The sequence below is a fragment of the Danio rerio genome, chromosome 13 (assembly GCF_052040795.2).
Source record: "Danio rerio strain M-AB ecotype USA chromosome 13, GRCz13ab, whole genome shotgun sequence".
NCBI lineage: Eukaryota > Metazoa > Chordata > Actinopteri > Cypriniformes > Danionidae > Danio > Danio rerio.
In genome coordinates, this window is record NC_141033.1 from 10956542 (window position 1) to 10982755 (window position 26214).

General features: G+C 38.3%; 1 protein-coding gene across 4 annotated transcripts in view; it reads left to right on the forward strand.

The window, feature by feature from the left end:
- Nucleotides 1–26214, forward strand: part of lrpprc (leucine-rich pentatricopeptide repeat containing) — a 121465-nt gene that overhangs the window by 41924 nt on the left and 53327 nt on the right. For all 4 annotated transcript variants that reach the window (XR_015505166.1, XR_015505167.1, XR_015505168.1 and 1 more), the window contains 3 exon segments: nucleotides 188–318; nucleotides 3100–3185; nucleotides 18085–18292. Coding sequence is in view for 1 of the 4 variants with exons in the window: in NM_001142592.1 (NP_001136064.1) it covers nucleotides 188–318; nucleotides 3100–3185; nucleotides 18085–18292 (425 nt within the window). In the remaining 3 variants the exon portion in view is untranslated.

Genomic DNA, 26214 nt, shown 5'->3' on the forward strand with positions numbered 1-26214 from the left:
CTTAAAAAAAGTCTTAAATTTGACTTTGTGAAACCTGAAAAAATCCTGAGTATCTTTTAGCTATACAAAAACAATCCATCATGTTGTTACTTATAGCAACTGAAGTCTTGGGCATTTGGAGAAAATAACTTGCTCTCTGAAAAATGAAATAAAATAATATTATTTGTAACTTTTTCTCTGTTTTCAGAAACTGGAGCAAGCTCTCGATCTGAAATCTAAATATGAGGATGACATGACGCCTGCTGCTTATGCCACTCTCATCAATCTGTGCTGTCGACATGATAATGCTGAGGAAGCTCTCAAACTGAAGATTGAGATGTGAGTTGGACATTTCTCTTCATTAAACAAATCTATTTTGAAGGAAAGGAAAACAGTTAACCGAGTAATTAGAATAAGCATCATTCACTTGCTCCCATATAAGAATTATTTACTCACTCACTGGAAGACTGTAGAACATGAAATGTAATTCACAAACTGGATGACAAAGTCTTAAAAGTCACAGTTCACCCAATATAGTTATGTTATTGGAAAGTTTTAAAAAAAACTATGCAGGCTAAACAAAAATCAGACTGATTGTAATTACTTTTATTGATTAAATTGATGATTAATAATCACATGACTTTGAAAACATCACACAGAAGGATTTATATCATGACAGTTGACTGACGTCATGAGGGGAGTAATTAAATGAGGTATTTTCACATACTTTCAGTTGTAGCAGCAAGCAACACAGAGCCATGTAAACATGTAAACATCAGTTAAATCTCAGAATCAATCTTCAATTTCATGTTTGCACATAAATTGTGTGGGAAATGTTTTATTTATGGGCGACACAGTGGTGCAGTAAGTAGTGCTGTCGCCTCACAGCAAGTAGGTCGGTGGTTTGAGCCTTGGCTTGGTAAGTTGGCGTTTCTGTGTGGAGTTTGCATGTTCTCCCTGCGTTTGCGTTTCCTCCGGGTGCTCCGGTTTCCCCCACAGGTCAAAGACATGCGGTACAGGGGAATTGGGTAGGCTAAATTGTTCGTAGTGTATGGGTTGCAGCTGGAAGGGCATCTGCTGCGTAAAAACGTGCTTTAATAAGTTGGTGGTTCACTCCGCTGTGGCGACCCCAGATTAATAAAGGGACTAAGCTGAAAACGAATGAATTTTTTATTTATTTATTTATTTTTTGCTTATAGTGTCACTGAACTATAGTGCTGTGTAGTAAACGCTGCTACATCTGGAAGCAGGTGCTGGACATTTACAACTGATTACAGAACCAACTTTACTGACAAAATGCTCACTTAAGGTTGATTTATACTTCTGTGGTTGCATAGCCGTCGTTAGCGCCTATCAAAAAATGTAGCTACACGTTGTGACGACGTGTAGCGCACTCTCTGGAATTGGCCGGCTTGGTAGCACTGACATGTGGGTAGGGAACCCGCTGAGCAAGTGTTTACAAATATCAAGTCACATGAAGGAGCTCCCTTTAGAAACCTTTGTTTCGTGTTTATGATTATAGTTGTTGCACGTCCGCCGGTTCCCACCTCAGAATGAGCGAGTTTGAGCTAGTGGTACATTAAGATAAAAAACAAAAACACTCGTGAAGAAACTTGACACAGAGGAACATAAAATCCCGCTGCCAGCTTGCGGTTTGGAAGTTTTATTGCAAAGCAACACAAACAGCACAAAGAAATATAAAAGCATGACTACAAGCAAGGCATACACTGTGGGTCACGCCGATCATATGATGCAGAAGTATAAACCAGCCTATAGAGTTTTTGTTTCGTTTTTTATCCAATTTTCAAAAAATTCAAAAAAGTATTTTCTACACAAGTAAACAAATTTTGTCTTTTCCAGAAATAATGTGTTGTTTTTTTTCTTAAAACAAGCAAAATAATCTTCCAATGGGGTAAGCAAAATAATCTTATTTCAAAGAAAAAACAAGATTATTTTGCTTACCCAATTGGCAGATTATTTTGCTTGTTTTAAGGAAAAACTCACTTAATTTTGACATATTATATTTGAAAACAAGACAATATTTTTTATTAAACAAGACAATGTATTTATGCTTCTTGATTTTTAACTCTTTTTTTTTTTTACTTAAACTTTCAGTTTTTTGATATCATGGTAAATCAACAATGTTAATAGCAGAATTCCTCGAAATTGACTTGGTTCAATGTGTTTAACATGTTTGGTAAATATATTAAACAAAATAAAAAATTACAGAGTATAAATAGGTACACACAAACAAACACATATATGAATATACAGATATATGCATGCAGAAACCTGTAGATAGGCATAAAAGGGGGAAAACTATATACTTAATGTCAGAGAAGTACATAAATAAAAAAAGTGCCTAATCAAATTATTGTAAAACAGGTCAAACAGAAAGAAAAGATCACCTATATCTTAAATCATCTTAATTATTTCTCCTGCTTCGTTAAATTAAATCACTCAAGTTTTAATAATGGAGATCAAATGTATTTGGTTCCAATGAAGAATTGTTGAAATCTTTGCTCTGTTATAAAGGCAGTGAATTGTTCTAGTCGAATAATGTCTATAAAATAGTATAACCATTGCTGAATTGACAGGAGATTATGAGGGAACTGATGATTGTTTTTTTTTTTTTTTTTTTTTTTTTTTTTTTTGCAGCTGTTAATCCTGAGAAAAAAAAGTTTGTTTTTGATTCAAAGTCAGGGTTAGTAAAGAATCATCATTCAATAAGAAAAGACAAGGTTGAGGATCAGTAGTGGTGGATTTTAGCAATTTAAAAATATTTTGACTTGAAACAAGTAAAAAAAATAACAAATATTTTTGGCAATTCGCATGAAAACCTGTAATTTCAATTAAACTTGTGAAGTAAAACAGTCAGTCTGTGCAAGTTGAAAGTTGCCAGGATATAACATCAACAAAAGACAATTAAGTAGTAGTAGTAGTCATAAGAGCTTTGGACAAGATGAGAGTGTAACAGAAAATAATGACAGAATTCGATTTTCTGGTGAACTATCCCTTTCAATAGCAAAACATTAGCAGCACATAGAATGGCACTTAATTCACTTTCCAACTTGTGTTTACTGTTTATCTTTTTTTTGTTTTTTTTTTGTTACATTTAAGGGCTCGCAAGGACTCTGAGGTGGCGCTGGATGCTCAAAAGTACATCGCCTTGGTCCGAGTGCTATCAAAACATGGCAAACTGGAAGGTTAGTGTCCATCCGAAAGCTTTAGCTGAAATGATTGCAGACGCCCTCTTATTTTCAACCCGCCTGGATTAATGAAATAATTCAGCTTAGTTTGTCACAAATAATGTGGGCCGTCACATTAGGTGTTCCTTCTCTCACATTTGAAACCACTTAGGATGTCAAAGTACCAATGAGAATTTTTTTTGTATTGCTTCACTATCAAAAGCTTGCCACTCGCTTAATTAGTTACTTAAAGGCGGCGTGCCGATTCAAACACGGCCATGGAATACCTATCTCTGCGGGTCCGAGACACCTGTCCATCCACACAGGGACATTAATCAGCCATTATCTGAATTCCACGGTGGATTTCTCCATGCCCATGTAAGACGCAATTACAATAAAAGTGTTTCCTGTTTGCTTTGTGCACACAGTGATGGTGAAAATACACGCTCCGTCTCTTTTTTCACGATGCGTGTCACTCTTTTGCTGCCCCCACCCTCTCGCTCGGACTCATCCTGTCACCGAGCGAGGGAAAATTACAGGACCGGCTGCACTTTAACAGAATTACCGAAATCCGTCCTGATACTAATGGCATATCATGTCGGGGAAAGTGCTCGAGTATTTCACACACACACATGCACATTTGCATGTGAATTCAGGCGAAAGTGTGATGAGGGAAATGTGTGTGTGTGTATGTATATATGTGTGTCCATCAGAGCGAGCCGGTGGCCATTAGCCTTGCTCAGAGCTTGTCATTCACATTAACACACCTCAGCGCCCCGTCCTGCTTGCATCAGCGCTGCCACACGATCCGCTTGAAGATCATGACTCGTGGCACCGTAACGTAACCGGCTGCCTAGCTTTTATCTGAAACGCCTCTTGTTTCTTCCTCCATCTACCTCCTTTTTTTTTCTAAATTTTTTTTTCCGTCTTCACTCAAGTCCTCACATTTGTTACCGAGGCTGTAAAAGTCAGTTCACGGGCTGGCAGAAGGCCGCAGAATGAGCTGGAGGATTAATGGGCTGTGTGATATTTGTTTACCTCAGTTGTATATGGTATCAGGCAGCGGGCCGGGGATGCTCCGCTGCTCGCCATCCATTCAGGCCCATTTACTACCGGTGGCTGATTGGGTGTGATTAGTGGTTCTGTCAGAAGAAAAGAATTTGAGCTGTCTGCTGCTGTCACAGAGCATTCTCATATGGCTGAAGTTCAGCTCTGTTGCTGTTTGTTGACCAGCGATGTGTGAACCGTGCTCTTTGTATGACCAGAGAGTGGTCTGAGGGGCTTCATTTGGAGACCACATGTCTGCAGTGAAACCAAATTTTCACCAGTTAATGTGAGTTGCGTGTCATTAAAAACCATAGCGAATGACAACAACTCTGCTGAAGTCTGTTCTAAAACGAAATCGAGTGACAAAGCTAATGACAACAACTCTGCTGAAGTCTGTTCTAAAATGAAATCGAATGACAAAGCGAATGACAACAACTCTGCTGAAGTCTGTTCTAAAATGAAATCGAATGACAAAGCGAATGACAACAACTCTGCTGAAGTCTGTTCTAAAATGAAATCGAATGACAAAGCGAATGACAGCAACTTTGCTGAAGTCTGTTCTAAAATGAAATCGAATGATAAAGCGAATGACAGCAACTTTGCTGAAGTCTGTTCTAAAATGAAATCGAATGACAAAGTAAATGACAACAACACTGCTGAAGTCTGTTCTAAAATGAAATCGAATGATAAAGCGAATGACAAACTCTGCTGAAGTCTGTTCTAAAACGAAATCGAATGATAAAGCGAATGACAACAACTCTGCTGAAGTCTGTTCTAAAACGAAATCGAATGACAAAGCGAATGACAACAACTCTGCTGAAGTCTGTTCTAAAATGAAATCGAATGACAAAGCGAATGACAACAACTCTTCTGAAGTCTGTTCTAAAACGAAATCGAATGACAAAGCGAATGACAACAACTCTGCTGAAGTCTGTTCTAAAATGAAATCGTCCAAACCTTGAATCTCATACACGAGGAGCTGAGAGAGAGAGAGAGAGATCAACATATTCCACGTAACCAATATAAACTAATATAAAAGTGTTGCATACATCACAAGCATAAATCACGCCATGGACATCACAATTAAGATGCCTACTGGTTTAAAAAGACCTACATTGAAAAAAAAAAAAAGAAGGCAAAATGAGAACTTTTCTGACAAACTATAGTAAAAAATAAATAAAAAAAGAATAAAAAAAATGAAACCCTGCAAAAACATTAATTGCAGGAATGGAGAAAAGAGCGATCTTTTATTATCAGCTGTCAGTCAGTGCCTGCTTTTTCTTTTCTTTTTTTTTCATGTCATTGACAATCGGATACGAGTCACCTTTAAAAGATGATGTAAGTAGGTCATAAAAAACAGATACAGTCTGAAAATCTGAATTGACCATCAAGCAGTGTAAATGCAGCCTCAAGGCCCGTGCAGGGACGCTTTTTGCTCTTGTTTTCCGTCAAGGTTTAAAGCTTGTGACTAAATAAAGGGCGTCAATGTGATCGTGCACACTAACACGCAAAACGTCAGACGTAAAAGTGTCATTTTTCAAAAAAAGCCTCATACTCATTTTTTTTTTTTTTTGACGCGTCGCGTTAAAACCTTTTCCAATCAGATTGCCACTTTTGTTCACGTGCACAGAGCTGCTGAAGCTCGCATTAACGCCCGATTCACACGGGGCGTCAGCATCAACGCTACCCATTCACTTTGAATGGGTGACATCAGGTGTTGCCGAACTGCATTGTGGATCCGTTAGCGCCGCTTCAGAGGCTTTGCTCGCTGCAGAAGTTGGGACTAGCTCAACTTTTCAAGCACCGACGGAAGCGTCAGCCAATCAGATCGCTGTATGCAAATACAACAGCTAGACAGTGGCCTATTGCTGACTGAATTTCATTAGCTGACGCTTCTATGACGATCGTTTCAGCCCCAACTTCAGACACGCCTTCAGTCAAGCTTTGACGCTGAAGCCCCGTGTGAATGGGGCGTAACAGCGCAAAAACTGAACAAGATGCCCAGAGGCGATATGAACGTGGAGCTGCTTATTGCACTGGTGAACAATAATCATTTCTTCATTGCTAGAGCTGCTATTTGAAGCATCCATAACAAGAAGCGTGTCAACTTTCTGTCTTCTTCTGTGTTGCAAGCGGGTGTCAGAAGCTTAAAATTGTGTAGCGCCATCTAACGTCAAGGAATGATTTTGCATACTCTTCCGCTTGACACCAGCGAAAATCGCTTGGGTTTGAATTCGGAAAAACATCTTGAAAAACGCTGACGATTAACGCAAAGGAAAATGTCCCGGTGTGTAAAAGCCTGTGGAGTTGTGGCCTTGCACGTTTGCATTGGCACATAGAGCTGTGATTTTTGTAATCTATCCTGCCTCATTTCAGGATCTCTGTGCTTCTTGAAAGTAGACATATGAAAAGACATGGATTCAAGGCCTGGAAAGTACTTAAAACATAACCAGGTCTTTGAAAGAGCTTGAATTAAATTTGTTAATGGTTTTATTTCAACAGTTGTACTCAATTGTCAAATACAGAATGAAAAAAAATCACAAATTCTTAAATTTAACGTTTAAATCTTGTACAATACACTGACAAGTAATGTACATTTTATCAATATTTCAGAAACCACATTTAAATATCACCAGTATTTAATTCAACAAATTTTGAGTTTTGAAAGTTCTTCCAACATGACTTTTTAAAACGATGAAACTTTTAGAAAATTACTTTTGGCATTTTTAAACTAGATATTAAGTGAAAGGGAATTTTTAAGTGCAGTATGGACTTTCATGGAACTACATATACTTCGGTATAAATTACAAAGGTGATTGACTTCAAATGAATGTTGTGTTTCAAAACTCTGAGAAAGTCCTTGAAACTAGTGTTAATGAAAGTATGGGAACCCTGTCATTTCTATTACTTGCGGTCTGCCAACAACTTTTTTATATTCTTTTTAATGAACTTTTGTGACAAAACATATTGATAGAAGTAAACAGTAATAAATTGTTAATTGTTAATCCCATCCCCAACCCATCGTTCATTAACTCAATTAACAAAGCAAGAAATAGAAAGATGGAAAAACATAAATACCAAATAAAGTACATTAGATGTACTTAAAGAAATCAAAACTTACCACATGATTTTGTTAGCTCACATTGCCAGTTTTACGGTCGTCAATTCATCCGTGCATGTCATAAGAAAAAAAAGGTTTGCCCATATAATCGTTAATTGAAATCTGAAGATGCACTTGCTGTTTGTTTTCAGTTAATTTGTCCGATTACGTGATTTTGAGGTAATGGGCTAACAATACATAACCACGCTTGTCCAGCTGTCAGTTTTGACAACGAACAGAAATGGTGAGCAGGAGGAGTCTGTTAGGTTGTAATAACTCTTCTAAAACCCATTTTCCGATCTTTCTAAGTGAAATACCTATTTTACTACATCCATTCAACTGGTGGTAGAAAAACAAGCCTCGCCCACTGTTTGCTCATTTAAAATTCCGTTTCTCTAAGAACTGCATCACTATACTAAAGAAATAACAATCACAGTTTTCGATTTATTGAGACTTTAAACATTACATAAGATAATAACTGCATACAAATAAAAAAATGAAACATTAAAATAAATGAACAAGTAAATAACTAAAATCCCTTCTTACAAAATGACAATGGTACAAGTTGCCAGAACTAGGTTTAATAGGCAGGCCTTTGATGTAGTCCAGAAAGTGCCAAGTCTTATAAAAGAAATTGAGTGTGCCGGAGAGTACGCATCTTAGCTTTTCAAGTCTGATACAGTAAAAAATGTCATGTGTCCACTTGTCATGTGTAGGAGGGAAGTGTGTTTCCACTTTAGAAGTTTGGCACTTTTGGCTAAAATTTTAGTAAAAGCAACAACCTTGCTGTCACGCACTGTCAGATCAAGTATAAAAGATACTCCAAAGAGGGCTAGCAAAGGATCAAGGTCTATTGATTTTGAGAGCATTATTGAATGTATCAAAAACACCTTACCAAAAAGTTGTCAACTGTGGGCATGTCCAAAACACATACAGCTGGTTAGCAAGTGAATGTTTGCAACAGCTACAAGCAGAGCTCTTTTTTGGAAAGAAATTAGCTAACTTAACATTGGTTAAGTGAGCTTTAAATAGTATTTTAGACTTCAAACCGTGCCTAACACATAAGAGGAGTGCACCTGAGCTAAGATATTTTTCTATAGATCCTCTATAAAGGTCTGACAACTTTGAGCCAAAAATGGCCATGTTACCCATTGTAAATAGCTTTGAGATGTATAAAGAATAGCTTGGCTCGAGTTGCTTGCCAGCATGGGCCAATCAGCATGAAAAACTTGAGGTTTTTGTGAGTCTTAAAAAAATCTTAAATTGCTTTTTCTTAAAAATGCCTTAAAACCTGAAATTACAGTGTGTTCTTTGTGTCGCACCTTGAAGTTGGTAGGCTTAATCTATTTAGTTCTTCGGGCTGCCTCGCTCTGATGTTGAACCAACGAGAGGCGATGTGCGGAACACAACAAACCAACTATATAATAGGGGTCACTAACGACCAATTTAGTTTTTTATTCTTATACCAATTGGTGCCATAAATGTCATTTGGTGTGACACTGCAAAAAAAAAAAAAACTCTCAATAACTTACAAATAGCATAAGCGTTATTTATCTTTAATTTTGGATGCTTATCTTGTATAAATAAACAGAAAAATCGAATTATTTTTGATAGAATATAATACCAACATATTGTTATCCACATCTGACCATTTTAATGGCTACAATAAACTTGATAGATTTAATAGATTTATAAGCCACGCCTGTATACAAAGCCTAAAGAGGCTGAAAATAAATGGATATGGCAACACTGCCAGCACACACTTTATAATGCATCTGTCTGGTTTGATGTTGTAATATTAAATTGGTCAAAAGTAAAGAATGGTAAACACTTAAGATCAGTTACCACTGTTTTATTTCGTTCTACAAGCTAAACACACTGAACAATCAAGGGAATTTACTCGCCTAAGTGTCTGTTATTCTTGAAATTTTAGTGCTTAAACTACACGACCCGACAAGTCTTGTCACCAATACAAATTTTAGGAATAACAAATAAGAACTTTACTTTTAGTTGTTCATTTGGCATCAGAAGTGGCTTATATGGAAGGCAAAGGCCTCAAAATCATGCTTTTATTTTACAAAATAAAATATGATCAGGCCTTGATTTTTTTATTTTTTAATTAGGAGATTTTAGGACATTTATTACATTAATTACATTTATTAAATATTGTACAGTATAGAATATAATGCAATGACTCGAATACCTTATTAATAAAGTTATCTGGAATGGCAAAGAAAGCGTTCTTGCAGGACTCCCAGAGTTCATCATGAGTCTTTGGATTCATCTTAAATGGCTTCTCCATTTTACCCCAAACATGCTCAATTATGTTCATGTCTGGTGAAGGGCTGGCCAATCCTGGAGCACTTTGATCTTCTTTGTGGAGGCTGAAGTATGAGAAGGCGTGCTGTTGTGCTGAAGAATTTGCCCTCTCCTGTGGTTTGTAATGTAATGGGCAGCACAAATGTCTTGATACCACAGGCTGTCGATGTTGCCATCCACTCTGCAGGTCGCTCACACGCCCCCATACTGAATGTAACCCCAAACCATGATTTTTCCTTCACCAAACTTGACTGATTTTTGTGAGAATCTTGAGTCAATGCAGGTCCCATTAGGTCTTCTGCAGTATTTGATATGATTAGGATGCAATTCAACATGATTCATCTGAAAAATCAACCCTACCTTCAATTTCCAAATGATCAGCTAGAAGTCAAGTTATTGTTTGTTGCCACTGGCATTGATGACAAGACTATTGTCAGGTAGTGTATATGATTGTCCGCTTATTTGGAATATCAGTATATGTACATACATGTACACACACAGTTTGAAATGTCTAAATTGTAACACATTCATTTACATTAGTTTTGATATGAAAGTGGGTGCTTTCCCCTTTGGTTGTTGATGTCTGGATTTAAGGTAATTAAATGCAATCACTTAAATCATGACTGTGACTGATATATATCATCGCTCAACCTCCTGATAGATTAGATAGTTTTGAATGTAAGAGTCAATTTTCACTGTGGTGAAAATCAATGGGATAAGGGCTTTTGATTGGCAGGTACTTTAGTAGAGCACTGAGAAATATTTAAAGCAAACACATCCCTTTTCTCATTCCTTTCATCCAGCTTTAACACATAGCCTTCTTTTATTTGCCTTGAATGTTTCCCTACTTCTGTGTGCCGCTATACAACAATGCTTGTAAAGCCCTGAGCCATAAGGAAAGTACATGGTTGAGTGCCTGGAGCGACGGCCCAAGAATCAAGAGGTTGTTAGTTCTAATCCCCTCGTGGGTATCGCTGTCACGACGCCCTCCGGCGATCCACTTAACCTCCATTGCTTCAATTCATATCCAGCTGTTAACACATAACATGTGGCACTTTTTAGACAAGAGCGCTCCTTAAATGACAAGCCTCTATTTAAATGGGCTGACTGCTGGGATCTTGATAAAACAATCCTCAAAAATTACAAAAAAGCAGTAAAGGATGAGATCTGTGCCCGAATAACAGCGTGACTGAGTAGATAAGTGAACGGAGCTTTATCATACAAAAGCAGCCTCTTAAAAACTCAGCATGACCCCGCTGAACCTCCTGTTCCTCGCTTCTCTGTTCCTTTTGGCTCATCACTTTTCCTGACAGTACGGAGCGCTGCGCTGGATTTGCATAACAACGGGACAAAAATTGCAGGGTGATGAAGTGACAGATTGGAATTTGTGGGCTAAAACAAGCTGGCTGTCTCTGTTTTGAGTGTGTGTGTGTGTAAAGACTAAAGTGAACTGTGTTGCCGTTGGTCGGCCTACATTGTATTTCCATATGCATACTTTGACTCTCCATGCTTGAGGTCCTAGTTATTGTCAAAACACTGTAGGAATAATTGTTGGATAAAAGTGAATGTTTTTTTTTATCTTATATCTAGTTAAATATGCAACTGTAAGAAAGCAATTGTATTGAAAAAATTTGAAATACTGTAAAAAAAATCTGCAGTAATATTGTTACTAGTGTTTTCTTTTTTACTATATATAGTGAATTATATGTATATTAACAAGGCCAAAAATCACTTCACATTTTTTGTTGAAAGTACTGTGTTTGTTTTTATTTCTCATCAATTATATATTGGAGTTTTATGATCCATCTAGTTATAGTTTGCATTATATTGGAAAAATCTAACATTGCAATAATTTGTTATTCTGAGATTATATATTGTGATACAAAAACAATTTCACTGGATGAAACTATTTGGAAAGAATAAATAAGTTTTAGATTGATTTGGATGATTCTGTATGGTATTGCATAAATATAATTAACAATCTACAAGCATAGATTAAATTCGATATGAAAAAAGATACAAATTAATTAAAGAGCTTTTAATTGTTTTCCGAGAAGTATGTATTGAGATATTCAGCAATTGAACAATCAAATGTTAAAAAATATTGGATAGTCTTCATTTTATAAACAATTAAATAAAATTAGTAGTTATTAAGTCACAAACGGTATGATTTCTTATGCCTGAATGCTTTTAAAACTCTCAAATGGTCACAGGCCTCAAAAAACACTTGCAAAACGATTCAGACTCTACATTGCGTATACTCGTGATGTGCTTTTTGCGAATGATCACATTGCGATATCGATGCTGAAACAATATATTGCGCAGCCGTACATCCAGGCTTGCTAATTAAAATGTTTATCACATTACTTTAAAGTTGTGTAACTAATAATGGTGATTTTTGTAAACAATAGTTTGAAACAACAAATATTGTGAAAGTAGCTATACAAATAAACTTAAATTAAACTGTGTGGTAATATGATGGTTTTAAGGAGTTGTGTAACTGGCACAGAGCCCCTCTACGTGTTTGTATTTGTGGCAAATCTGTTCTTTGAGCTTTGTTTTATCGTGACTTAGTGGGCAGTGCAGTTTAGAGTCATCAAAATTTTGTTGAGATTTTGTACCAAAGTAAATAGCAAAAATTAAGTATCATGTGCCTGCTAGTAGGGCTGGGCGATAAAATTGATATTGAATTTTATTGACCCAACACCAATGTCGATAGCGATGATTAAAAAATAAAAATGTTCGGTATGAAGCGCTATATTTTTATTAAAATGTGGCTGCTGAGCATGCAACTTGGAAGCAACGCCAATAAGTGTAGGGTGTTAGTTTGCTATTTCAAATGGAGGCACGCGGCGTGCATGACACACACATGGGAGCGGTGTGCTCATGGTTTGGAAGCAGTGCGCACATTTTCCAGTTACACCTAGTTGAACAACATTTACACTTTTCCGAATGCCATGACTGCATTGCGATTTGTTCAAGTAGAACTAACCAATCTGCTTCACTCTTTGTATGGAATATACACATTTCAGTAATGGCAGACTAGTAACCTAAGAAAAACACAGGGCACCCAAACACTACAGTTTTTACTTGTCTCCATAAACTTGCAACTGAGCTGCAGCGTTTGTCCATTTGTTATCCTCTAAGAAAACGGTTGCCTAGTTACGAGAGATGCCATAGAAAATAGTGAGGGAAACCACGCGCTTACGTCTGTCACTTCAGCTCAAAAAAACAACACATGCTAAGATGAGTGCCCTATAGCAGCAGTGGGGAGATTGTAAATAAAAAAAAGAATGTAAGGATGTTGCCAGAGTAGCTTTTTAGATTCTTTTCTTGTTCATCCCGGCCACTAACTCCCCATCTGAAAGATTTTTTAGCATAGAGGCTAATACAGTCATTCAACATTAAACTAAATTTGTAATGTTCAGTATGTATTTAAATAATAATGGTTAGTTTCTTTACTTAAAAGCTCAGATTTGATCATCATAATTTGTTTTGTTTACAAAGTTTGAGGTTTACTGTATGATTATTCACATAAGGTGTATCTACCTTAAAGTTTGCTTTGTTTGTTCAGTGTTCACACTTTACCATTGCACATTTCTGGAAGTTCAGTAGTATTTGTAGTCCATGTTGTTTCTTTAAGCATCTTTAAATGGCCACTTTTTGCGACTCACTAATGGCGCAGAAAGGAGCTCTTTTTCATTAAGTGCTGTGAAGAAATGGAGATGAGCAGCAGTGCCGCTGTTAGTCATGGGAATTTGGGAGTTTGCCTGACTGCCTGTGGCCAACACTGACTCCCACATGCACACAGCTGCGACGGTATCCTCATCCGCTCTCTCTGTCGCTCTCTCTCGGTTCTAGATGATTAGTATCGCCAGTGCAAACAGGCCCTATCGGTATCAGCCCATTAGCTAGCCTCTAAACAGCGCGTAAACACATCTTAATTATCTGGCTTGGTGACAGAGCAGCTGTGGAGGTGGACCCTCGCCCCTCTGCCAGATGGGAGCATCGCCCAGTAAAAAGCCTCCATTACGGCAGCGAAGTTGCGGCGTATCCACGACCAGAGCCCGCCGAGTTCACGCCGGGCACTCGCCGCACACCTATAATTTCCCGACATGCTTTCGCAGGGAACCGTGAAAAAAAAGCCTACTATTGTGGGGGCCTTGGTAATTGTAGTCTCGTTTAGAATTGCAAGTAGTAATTAGCGGCGAATTGGCATTATACGGCAGCATTTGCATCCCCGCTGGGTGTAAAATGTTGTTTTAATAGCGGTTTGTTTTCCCCACATGAAATTATCTAAGGGGGCTTTTATCACCTCTTCCCCTCTCTAGCTCTCACTCTCTCTCTCACACACACTCTCGTCTGGCGCCGGCCCATCGGGGGACGGCTAAGCTCACAGATATACAAATAATCTCTGCAAGTCTGGGAAACAGTCAACAAGATGGTTAAACTTTGGGATGAACCTGCAGATGAGGAAGCACTGCATATAGAGGGTTGTATACTGTAAAACTAGTAGCATTAAAAAATTTAATTCAGGATTGTACAGTATAAGTCCACTGCAAGAAAATCAACAATTCGACAAAAGTATTGAACTGGTTGTTCATTAAAGTCACCCCATAATTTAAATTGTTATTAATTACATTGTTTCAAACACCTAAGACCTTAATTTATCGTTGAAACACAAATGAGGATATTTTAGATCTGAGAGCTCCCTCATCCTCCATAAACTGCAAAGTTCACAACAAGTTCAAAGTCCAGAAAGCGTAACAAAAAGCATCCTAAAAACATTTCATGTGTTAATTTCTTTAATCTGAATTATTTGAAGCAGCAATAATACTTTTGTGTTAACATAAAACAAAAATTACAAACTTTGTTCAACAGTTTCTTCTCCTCTGTGTCAGTATAGGGAACCTGTTGATGTGTCACGCTTTTGTCATGCCTATGTTGTAAAACCTATGATGCGTCTTTCAAAAGGAAGAGGAAGCGAGCAAGCATCTGGGCTGTATATATCTGTACACAGTGCTTGTGAAAGTGTGCAATGTACTGACACAGAGAAGAAGAGACTGTTGAATAGTCATTATTTTTTATGTGTGCAAACGTATACTCATAATTTAATTATAATATTCCAATTGAATTGTAGAAACACTATTGAGCTGTAGAAACTTCTCTTCTCTCTCTATACATTAAAAAAACACTCCCCCTTTATCTAGCACTCAATTCTCTGAGCACTAAAGGATGATTTATACTTCACGCGAAGACTTCGCCATAACGCAGATCACATAACCCTTGCCGTGGCTGACTTGCACTTCTCAAAAAATGTAACTACACATTGCAACGACTCATATTACAAGCTCTGTGATTGGTCGGCTTGGTAGCACTCACAAGCCTAGGCGGTGCTGAGAGCTGCAAGCCTGGGTAAACGATTGTTTACAAGTGTCGAGTCCTGTGATGGAGCTCCAGATGGAGACTTTTGTTTTTTGTTTACCTTATGATTAAAGTTAATGCACGTCCGCCGGTTCCGGCCCCTGACTGAGCGAGTTTGAGCTCCTTGTAGTGATCAGAAAAAAACGAAATGACGGCAAAAAAACTCGACACAGAGGAACATCAAAACCTACTGCCAGCTAGCGATTCGGAAGTGTTATTGCAGAGCAGCACAAACAGCATGCAGGAGTATAAATAAAGCGGAAGGCATACATCGTGGGCCACGCCGATAACTCGATGCAGAAGTAGGGCTGCTCGATTATGGGAAAAATCATAATCACGATTATTTTGGTCATAATTGAAATCACGAATATTCAAAACGTCAAAATTATTCGTCCTCCTGTGAATTTATTTTTATATATAAATGTTTCCCAAATGATGTTTAACAGAGGTTTTTTTTTTTTACAGAATTTCCTATATTTTTTTCTTCTGGAGATAGGCTTATTTGTTTTATTTCAGCTAGAATAAAAGCAGGTTTTAATATTTTGAAACCTATTTTAATAGCTCAATATTATTAGCCCCTTTAAGCAATATATATTTTTGATTGTCTGCAGAAGAAACTACTGTTATACAATGACTTGTCTATTTACCCTAATTAAGCCTTTGAATGTGACTTTAAGCTGAATACTAGTATATTGAAAAACATCTAGTAAAATATAATGTGCGGTCATCATAGCAAAGATAAAAGAAATCAGTTATTAGAAATGAGTTGTTAAATCTGTTATGTTTAAACTGTGCTTTAAGCATCTTCACTGTATTTTTGATTTTATTATTGATTAATAATAAAAACAGTCGGCAGCAGCAGGAATATCGCACGCTGTCACTTTAAGAGTAGTGCGGCTCTGATATGGTTTCTCTTTCACGTGTCTTTTGATTCTCAACTTGTTAGTTTATTACACAAATGAGGGTTAATATGAATAATCACTAAACACCGCACTCTGACACAAATGTGCATGTATTTGACCATTAAAGCGCTCACATTAAGATCGCGTAACTTGTGTGTGTGCTCTGCTGTCCGAGGGTGAGTGCGGCGCGCGCACAAACACACACACGCTACCTGTCCGAGGCTAAGCACGGCGCACACACACACAACAGCACATGCTCTTTTGCGCTTTTAAAAATATGAATGATGCGCATCCCGTACAGCAAAAGTTACATTACAGCACATGCTTTTAGTCATTTTCACGTGGAACTTTGCTTTGCAGAGGCAAAGAGTTTTCACACGTGTACAACTGGAAAGGGGGCGGTACGTGATGGAATAATCGTTTATCTCGATTAATGGTTTTTTATAATCGTTAAAAGCCGAAATCGAAATCGGATTTTCGATTAATTGCACAGCCCTACGCAGAAGTATAAATCAGCCTTAAAATTTTCATAGTATAATTAGCACGTCTTGTTTGTATTGTCTCCTTGTTGAATCGCAGAATGCCTCCTTAGTTTCAAAGGGTCACGAAACACCAAAACACATTTTTTGAGCTGTTGACAGTCGTATATGTGTCCCACACTGGTAAAAACACTATTAGGACACCTATATTTCACTAAAAAGTGTAAATTGGTTGTTTTTGCGTTATTTTGAGCAAATTCGTACTTCCGGTTTGAAACGAATTTTTGCAGCTGCGTCACGGCCATGACATAATAGCGTTGTATTCCAGCGTGCAGACTGGACGTCTGTGCCAGAGTGAGTCTTATTACGTCTTACAGTGTGATGCATTAATGCATGAGTAAAGCTTGGTTCAAACCAATCAGCGCGCTCTATTGTGCAACTTCATTAATATTCATTACTGTCACGGTGTTTAGACGACAGAGACGCCACGCTGTGTTGGCAAAACAAGCGTGAAGTGTTGCTTTTATAGTTTGCTGCAGTTAAGTTTTGTTTTCATTTTCTCTCTGTGAGAGCTCAGCTGAAGTCATGTGTGGATTAACAGTGTACGCGACGCGCGACAACAATAGTTTTTGTGTCTAAGGAGGCACATTGTTTACCTGAGAGCTGTTCTCATCTGCAAACGCTGAGATCCGGATTCGCTTGTAGTCTCCTCTGAATAAAGACGCGGCTCTAGTTGCTGGTGATTGTCCCGTCTCTACAGATTTGGTAAGTGGCGACCAGTGCTCTTTGTTTATTCAGTTTGTTCGTATCGAACAAATTATTGCACCGAGTGTAAACATGTTAGCACTACAACCAAACTATAACCTCGTGTAGGCTTTTCACCGGATTTTGTGACCGGAATAACACACGCGGCTTTCTGAAGCTACCTGTCGTGTGCATCTAAGTTTCCGGGCAGAGTTTTTTTTCTCTCATTCGCCGTGCGGTATCAAACATTGCATGAAAATACACGCTTACAGCAGTTCCTCGAATCAAATATCTCGTTTGTCACGAGGGGCATGAATGAATTCCCTGAATGAAAGAGCCAAACTGCAGTTGAAAGTCCACCATTTAATAATTTGGCAAATAATTCGACTACAGATGTCCATGTAAACAGTCACTTTGTCCCCTGTGTTTGTGTATTTTGACTCTGAAACTCATCGCGCCCAAATAGACACTCCCACACCCTCCCTCTTTCTTACTCCGACACTCCCCCCTAAACAAAGCTGGACACGCCCACTTTTCTGACTTTTTCCAAAGTAGAGGTGTGAAAACACCCTGCTGAAACGAGGGGGTTTCATGGCCCTTTAAGTCGCTTTGTACAAAAGCATCTGTTAAATGTAAATGTGAACTACTGAAGGCATCTTTGAGGATATTTTTCTGGACTTTGAATGATCGAGAATCCTTACTGTCTATATAGAATAAGGAAGCGTTTACTTTGTATCCAAAGTTTTGTTCTGAAGACAAACACAGGTCTGAGGGGTTTGGAATTACACAAGGGTAAGCAATTAATAATGGATAAGCTAACCCTCTAGTCAATGTCTGACCTTTGCTAAACCATTGCTGATGTTTGTGTTTATTTCTCATTCTCTTTCTCTATTGTTTTGCAGAGGCGTTAGACATACTAAAGGAGATGAAGGAAAAGAATATAATGATAAGGGACAACCTGATCGGTTTTCTCACCTTTACAATGAACTCGATTGCAATGAAAGGAGATGCTGATGCTATTCGACGCCTCCAGGAGACCATTTTCACCTTGGGCTTGGCCAAACCATCCAATGGTCTTTGCTCACCCCTTGTCACTTGCTATCTGGAGAGGTGAGTTGCTAAACTCTGCATACTGAGGAAATTACCAAACTTTTAGCTGTTCCTGTCTCGAGTACCACCTATAGTTATGCACAAGGATTTTTTTTAATTATTTTTACTGGCTGACATATATTTTTAAGCAATTTTAACTCTGCTGTTATGTTCAGGTTAGTTTTGAGTCCAAAGAGGTACTTAAACAGCACCTATGATAAAAATCCTCTTTTGTAAGCTGTTTGGACAGAACTGTGTGTGTGTGTGTGTGTGTCCACTGTCATATTAGGGTGATAAAAAGACAAAAAATGTCTTATTTTAAAATTCTTGACATAAAATAGGATCCAAATCCCTTCCATGTTGTGACCCACCACAACGTGATGTAGGAGTCCATCGATTTGATTAACAGCCATGTATATCTAGCATTAAAGGCACAGGCAACAAAAACAGCTACACTGTGTTCAGAGCAGAAAATTACAATATACTGAATGGAATATTAAATAATCTGGTGGGTGTTTTGAGCTGAAACTTTACATATACATTCTGTAGACACAAAAGACTTATCTTAAATCCTTGAAAAAGGGGTAAAATAGGCGCCCTTTAAAGTGTGATAATTCCATAAAGTGTGACTTTACCACATTATATTATACTTTTTCTTCAACAAAATTAACTAAATTAAATCAAGCAAAATGTAAAAAAAACGACTTGCTTTTAATAAACACCTTATCGTATATACATTATAAAAGCAGGATTTGTGGGTTTTGTGTAATGAGGTTTGGACCTAAAAATGATAAGCGAACCAGCACCAAACTGATCATTTAGGGTGCATTCAGAACTGTTTTATTTGGTTCTGTTGAATCAAACACTAGTTTGTTTCCCCATTTTGAGCGGATCTCTTGGCTAGGTGTGATTACAGCAAACCCTGGTGCGCACCAAACAAACAAACCGAGGCCCCCCTAAAGCGATAGGTTTAATCTGCTTCCAAGCAATCTCTGGTACAGTTAATTTAAGGTCTGAATATGGTGGCGCCGATAGCCTACTGGTCAGTGCGCCAATATATAGTGCAATCTTGTTGTGCGCATCCTAAGTTCAAGTCTCAGATCTTTTCGGATCACATTTACCTCGATCTCTCTCTCTCTCTCTCTCTCTCTCTCACTTCATTTCCTGTCACTTCCTTCACTGTCCCATCATAAAAAAGGCAAAAATGCCTAAATTAAATATAAAAAAGCTGTGAATATGATCCAACCTCGATCTGCATCAGCCACGCTTTCCGGTGAGAGGGGTTTTGGCGGTGTGAAAGCAAACTAGACCAAATTAAAAGGAAAAACTAAAAAACGTCCTGTTTGTTACGGACCAAAGCTAGTGAGCTAACAGACATTTCTGGTGTGAATACACCCTGCCTGTTTTTTTTTAATAAACCAAAGTAACCACACTCAATTCTGACGGTTTTTTATTCATGTACCTTTAATTGCCTTTAGAAGATTTTAGCCTCCCTCCCAAAAATAGTGTGATCTCTTTAAGTGATTAGTTTGGAAACAACACAAATTCAATCTGAAAACAAACACTAGTAACAATGTCACATTGTAATAGCTAGAGTTCTGCTCCTCCCTAAGCTTGTTGTCTCGCTGTTCATTTTATATAATCTGTCATTACCTTATAGCAAAATGCAGCAACTGGGGAAAAGGAATTAACTTCCACAAGTTGGGCCCCTGCGACACCCCCCCCCCCCCCACTTCCCTGCCTGATTCGTTCAGGTCTATTTGTAAGAGCGGCTTTTAAGCAGATCAACCAATTTGCATGTTAATTATGCACCCTGTGCTAATTACTGGATTTGCCTGGGCCATGCGGTGCACTGTGTAAGTGCCGTTCCCCCTCCCCGCTGTGGGATATTGAGGTTGGCAATACACCTTCACTGATAGCGCTGGAGTCAAACACACACACGTACACATGCGGGCTTACTGGGTGCCCCTCAGAGACTGTTTGTTTTTCTGTCACTCGAGTGCCACAACCACACTGGCACGTGCGAGCTTTAATTGCTGCCTTGTGAGCGATAAGGTTTCCAATTTAGCTCAGGTTCATTAAGGCGCAGATACGGAGAGATCAGAGCGACTCTCAGCAGAGACTCTGATAAACCGTGAATGTTCGTATCACATCACACACACATACAGTCTGACTGGCAGCCACACTTCCTCAGAGCTCACAGTAGCCTGGCCTGCATGGATAGGCCTATTTTAGGAGCTCTGTAGTACCTGTCTGATTTCTGTGATATTTAATACACTTATGTGCTCATATTTAAATGCAAAGTTCCCCAAAAATCTAAATATGATGAAAAGCTCTGGTCCAGAATAAAATGTGTGACCCTGGACCACAAAACTATTCTATTAAGTTGCAGAATTATATTTGTAGACATATCCAAAAATACAGTGTGTAGATCATTTTATCAAATTTTCTTGGTATTTTTATTTTTTTGAATCCTCAAATTCCATATTTTTTAATAATATTTGCCTAATATTAAACATCAATAGAAAGTAAATAAAAAAATTATTCAACTTTCAGATGTATAAATCTCTAAAAAAAAAAAAAAAAAATGACGCTTATGAATGGCTTTGTGCTCCAGGGCCATATATGTTGTCACATTTTGCATGTACATCTTCATTAAACTGTTGAATTTATTCATGCCTGCCAAGCTAGAAAAAAAATTGGTTAAATTTTGCTAAATATAATAATATAAAAATGGTAAAATGCTACATTATGTACACCGATGTAGTAAAAGTAGTGAAATTATTGTTCATTATAAGCAAGCACTATAGTTTTGGCATCTTACACTTTCAATAATCAAGGTCTTAAAAGTTTTGATTGGCTGTTTATATTATTCATAAAATGGAATTTATTTTTTTCCATTTATTAATTTTTTTTTTTTTTTTGTACCTCTACCTCTCCCCTTGGCCCTTGAAACAGAGTGTGAAGGGGCTTCAAAATTTACCTCTAAGAAATGGTACAGCACTACAACACCTGCACACGTCATAATGTCTTAGCCTTCTCTTGAGATTCTCTCTCGTTTTCTCATATGAGATCAACAATATCGACTGCTGTATTGTTCTAGTTACTTATTTTTTGGTATTTATCTTCAGGAAATCACTGAAGGCATAGATCATGTTATCATATCGATATCCAAGGTCATAAAATCGTAACCATGCTGTGCATTTACACAGTGGCCATATTTATCTATGTAAACACACGAAAGCAATAGGGGTGTCACGATTTTTAATCGAAATCGATCGAAATTTATGCTCAATTTCGATTATCGAATCAAAAAATAGAGTCGTCGAGGCTGCCACGCCCCCATGTCACGTCAGCTTGGCTTGCCAAGCGGGAAAAAAACAGGCTTGTTGAAGTGCTTGTTAAAACTGCAGAAGCAGGAGACCCGTCGACAGAACTTAAACCCTCTCCTCTTTCAATGAAGTCGCCGGTGTGTAAGCATTTTGGATTTCCAGTGAGTTATGTTGACAACATTCGTGTTGTCAACAAAAAAAAACACAGTTTTGCAAGCTCTGCTATGTACGTATTATGTACGGTTCGTCCGATAGACATCACCGGCATCGCGATTCTCCGCCCGCCCCCGTTGCAAATCCGCTCGCGAAAAGTTCACACTCAGGCCCTGTTTACACTGTCTTTGTTTTTAAATGGCATTTTAGAACGACAACGATTTGACATCCACAGTGGGGTGTAGCATTTCTGAGCAGCCCTCCTTCCTCTCTACCTCTGAAAATGCACATCACGTGACTGCTTCAATCTTTCACTCACTTGTACTTAGTCATTTTAGCGAACACCTCAGATACTGTTGGCTGGTTCCTGTTGGTTGTGCGTCTTTTTTTTACCAACGCCATTATAACGACACAGATCACTGCCTATTCACGAGTCCCGCAGAAAAAAGTGATTGACAGGTGGTAATTATGTGTGTATCTTGCCTTTATTCATTTACTGTATGATTTGTTTATGGGTAAAACAATGACCATGCAGGTCAGGTAGTTTAAACGGTAGGCTACAAATAATTAATTGGTCATTAATTAATTAATTAATTATTCATAATCAAAAATCGAATCGAATCGTGCCTTTAGAATCGAAAATGTAATCGAATCGAGGATTTGGAGGATCGTGACACCCTTAGAAAGCAACCTTAACATACCAGACACTGCAAAAATGTCATTCCCTGCCACTAGCCTTTTTGACAGGGTGTTCGAGTGTCATCGAGTTTCACAATGTAGAGGGACTGCTATACAAGAGCAAAATTTTTTGGCTTTTATTTTAGAGTTGTTTTTTTTTACACATGATGGTGAAACACAAACGTCATTATGAATGTATTAAAACATGTGCTTGTTTGTTGTAAAAATTTGTAACAATGACAAAAAATACTAATTTGTGCATCTCCTGACTTCCTTGAGCAGCCATGCTGCTGTTTTAGCTGGTGTATTTTTGGAAATTGTCATACCCCTTGGTTTCGAGTGCGGTTCCTAAAAATCGCAGTTTCGAGGACTATCTAGCCCTTCCCCTTAGCCGTACGCCTTCAAGCTAAAAAGAATTGGGACACCACTACCCCTTCAAGTGAATGCGCAAAACAAGGGCTAAGGGGGCAAGAAGGGCTAAGGGGTAGAATTGGGACTTAAAGTAGCAACATTTTCATTTTGTTGAACTGTCTTGTTTTTTTTCCAACTCTAAAATAAATTTCTTTCATTTTACTCAAATGTAGGTGAGTACAGCAGTATAACACGAAACTCAGCACTACATAAGCTTGTGCATATTATACATTAAAAAAATCTATCAGTATAAGGTGATGTTTAGAACAATCTGGCCTTCAACCTAAAATGAGTCTGACACCTCGTCTGTAGATGACGCCTTTATCATCTCCTGCGTTTCCTCTGTTCTGCCTCATCCGTCTCTTTCTCCACTCGTCTCCGGCCTGGGCTGCGCTAAAGAGGACAAAGCGGTGTGTGTCAGTGTCTCGTCAGCATGTCAACCGTAATGACTTAATGAACACTTCTCTATGGGATTAACTCTGACAGCCGTCAGCCCATCTCCATGAAACAGCAGCCGCCGCTCCCGATCCGTATCCTTCATCTCTAATGAGCCTAACAAAGGGAATTGCCAGAACTTTATTTTTTTGGGGGGCAGAATGAATGTCTTTGAGGGACAGGAACTCTAAAAAGAAATGTCAGATGTTTGTTTTAAACTGCGTCACTTGCATAAAATCAAAACTGTTTGCATTACCGTATATCATGTAGCTTTGTGGTTGATCACAGTCAAACCATGATGCTTCAACCCTCCACGACTCTCAGCGCACACACACTATAACGTAAAGGAAGGAAGAAAGAAAGAAAAAAAAGCAGTCGTTCTCTTTTAAAAGTGGAAAGGGTGATAACATGGGGTGCCAATCTCGGTAACAAAAGAGATGGGAGTCAGGGATGTAGGGAGAGTGTCACGAGAAGAGGAGGTTCAGACGAGGGGTGGATGAAATTAGCTTTCTTGTCTAATCCTTCAGGTTCCTCGCGCAAAGCACTCGCATTCGCTTTTTTTATTCTCCTTCAACTTAATTGGCTGGAAAGTGCTTGACATGCAAAGTTAGTGACATTAAGAGGAACATGTTGCAGTAAGCCTGAGCGCCACTGACAGCTAAATTGTATCCGGGGAAATTATGAAGCCTTCAACATGGTTAATTCTTTTTTTTTTTTTTTTTTTTTTTTTTTGGGAGGGGGGTTTTAGTTAGGCGAGGGTGGAGAAAAGGGGGTGGTTGGGTTACGAAGGAGGGGGTGGGGTAATTGCCGTTGTGGTCGACTCATCTCATATTGATGGGGATTGTGAGGAAGTCTTCTGGTTTTAGGCTGGTTATGCTTTGGAGGCTGGGAAGAGGAACATCTGTGTCACATCACATTCAAGAGAGTTCTAAATCACATCCACATCATATTCAAATAGAGTTCTGCCATCAGGCCTCGGCAATGCATGGAAATGTTTAGAAGTGGTGGTGAGTTTAGTTTTAGTTTTCAGTGCAGGCTTATGTATAATATGAGAATACTCCAGTTTCAGATGGAGAATTTGGTTATTTATTTATTTTCTGCAAGTTTTATTGGCCTTATATTAGGAGTGGGAACCTACACTGGTCTTATTCAATTCAATTCAATTCAGCTTTATTTGTATAGCGCTTTTACAATATAGATTGTGTCAAAGCAGCTTCACATAAATGGTCATAGTAACTGGAACGGTGTAGTTCAGTTTTTAGTGTTTAAGTTCAGTTCAGTTTAGCTCAGTTCAGTGTGATTTAAAACCATTACTGAGAGTTCAAACACTGAAGAGCAAATTCATCGATGCGTAGCTCTACCAATCCTAAACCATGCGAGCCGGTGGCGACAGTGGAGAGGGAAAAAAAAACCTTCACCTGATAGGAGTGAAGAAAAAAAAACCTTGAGAGAACCAGACTCAGTTGGGCACGACCATTTTAATTTTTCCGCTGGTCTTATGGTTTGGTTCGGTTACCATTATCATGTCATCGATTCAGTTTAATTTAATATAAGGATGCATTGATGATGCTTTCCATCCACAATTTAATATATTTTTCACAACAGAAGATTTTTATTTGTTTTTTGAAAATTTTTATATTTATACAGAATATTATTTGTAATGCAATCTTGTCCTTTAATACAAGCAGTCAGATATATGTACCTTTAATTTGACCTGCTCAAAGAAAACAATCTTTTTGAATGTTTCAAACCAAACTTAAATACAATCACAGAAGACAACGTGAGCATTTATAGCAAATAAAGTAATGTAAATATTATTCCGCTTGCTTTTTGAGCCTTGCTGAGCATAATCTTACATCTCTATGATTAGCCATTGTGTTCACGATCTACAGAAAGGGCTGCGATTGGCTAAAACTGTCAGCGCTGTTCAATGATGAGTGATGCAGACACTGAAGAATGCGATAACAGTCTATATGCGTGTAATAAAGCGCACATTACGCAGCTATCACAGCTGATCCGTGATGGACGCAGCAGAGAAAACTTACTCTACGGACAAACTCAGTTCATTACTCTACAGAGAGGAAAAGTGACCTTACCAACGTGCCAGCAGTTCAAAGGTCTAAAGTGAGAAAGACAAGAGAGACAGACGAGAGAGATAGAGCTTTCATTTGCTCCCTAGCAGTAAAATAGTGTCTTTTGCATGCAATGAACTGTGCACAGTTGTCTGCTTTTTAAGAGCATATTAATTACTCTCCCTCGCCTTGTTTGAATAGTAGACCTATTCTACTATGACATAGCTCATATGAGATAGAAATCTGTGTTACAAGTTAAACAAAAATTCTAATAAACAATTATATTTTGAATTGAAATAGTTTTGTGTAGAACTCCCAAAACAGGCTTTATTTTTAGTACCTTGTAACAGAATCGGGGGGGGGAAAAAAGGCAAATTTGGCATTAGAGCATTGACCGGATCATCGTCTCTCCATTCACTCTTCAACATCAGCCTTAATCAAATAAAATGCTTTCCAAATTCTCTCTCGTTTTCTCACTCAAGTGCATTGCGCAATCATCAATTGTGGGTTCGAATTGCCTCTTGACTCCCGCTTGATGAATAATATTGTCGCTCTTCATTCCAATTAAGTGCGATTGCCTAAGAGCAGCATGGCGTCTCGTTAGGGCTCAATCACTGCCTGCATTTTTTTCGCCCTCTCCCTCCACCTATTCAACCCACCTTCCAAGGTCACCTCTCTGTAAAGCACATATCCCTTCCCGGACTGTATAATCTCTGGGGTTGAAAACACTCCTGAAATTACACCTGTTAAAACCCCGGCAGTTCACTTTCCCTCCGCACCCGCCCCTCCCCCGCCGCTGCCCTATCCGTTTTGACCTCTGTATGATTGGCGGGGTAATTACCCAATCACTCGACGGCTGCCA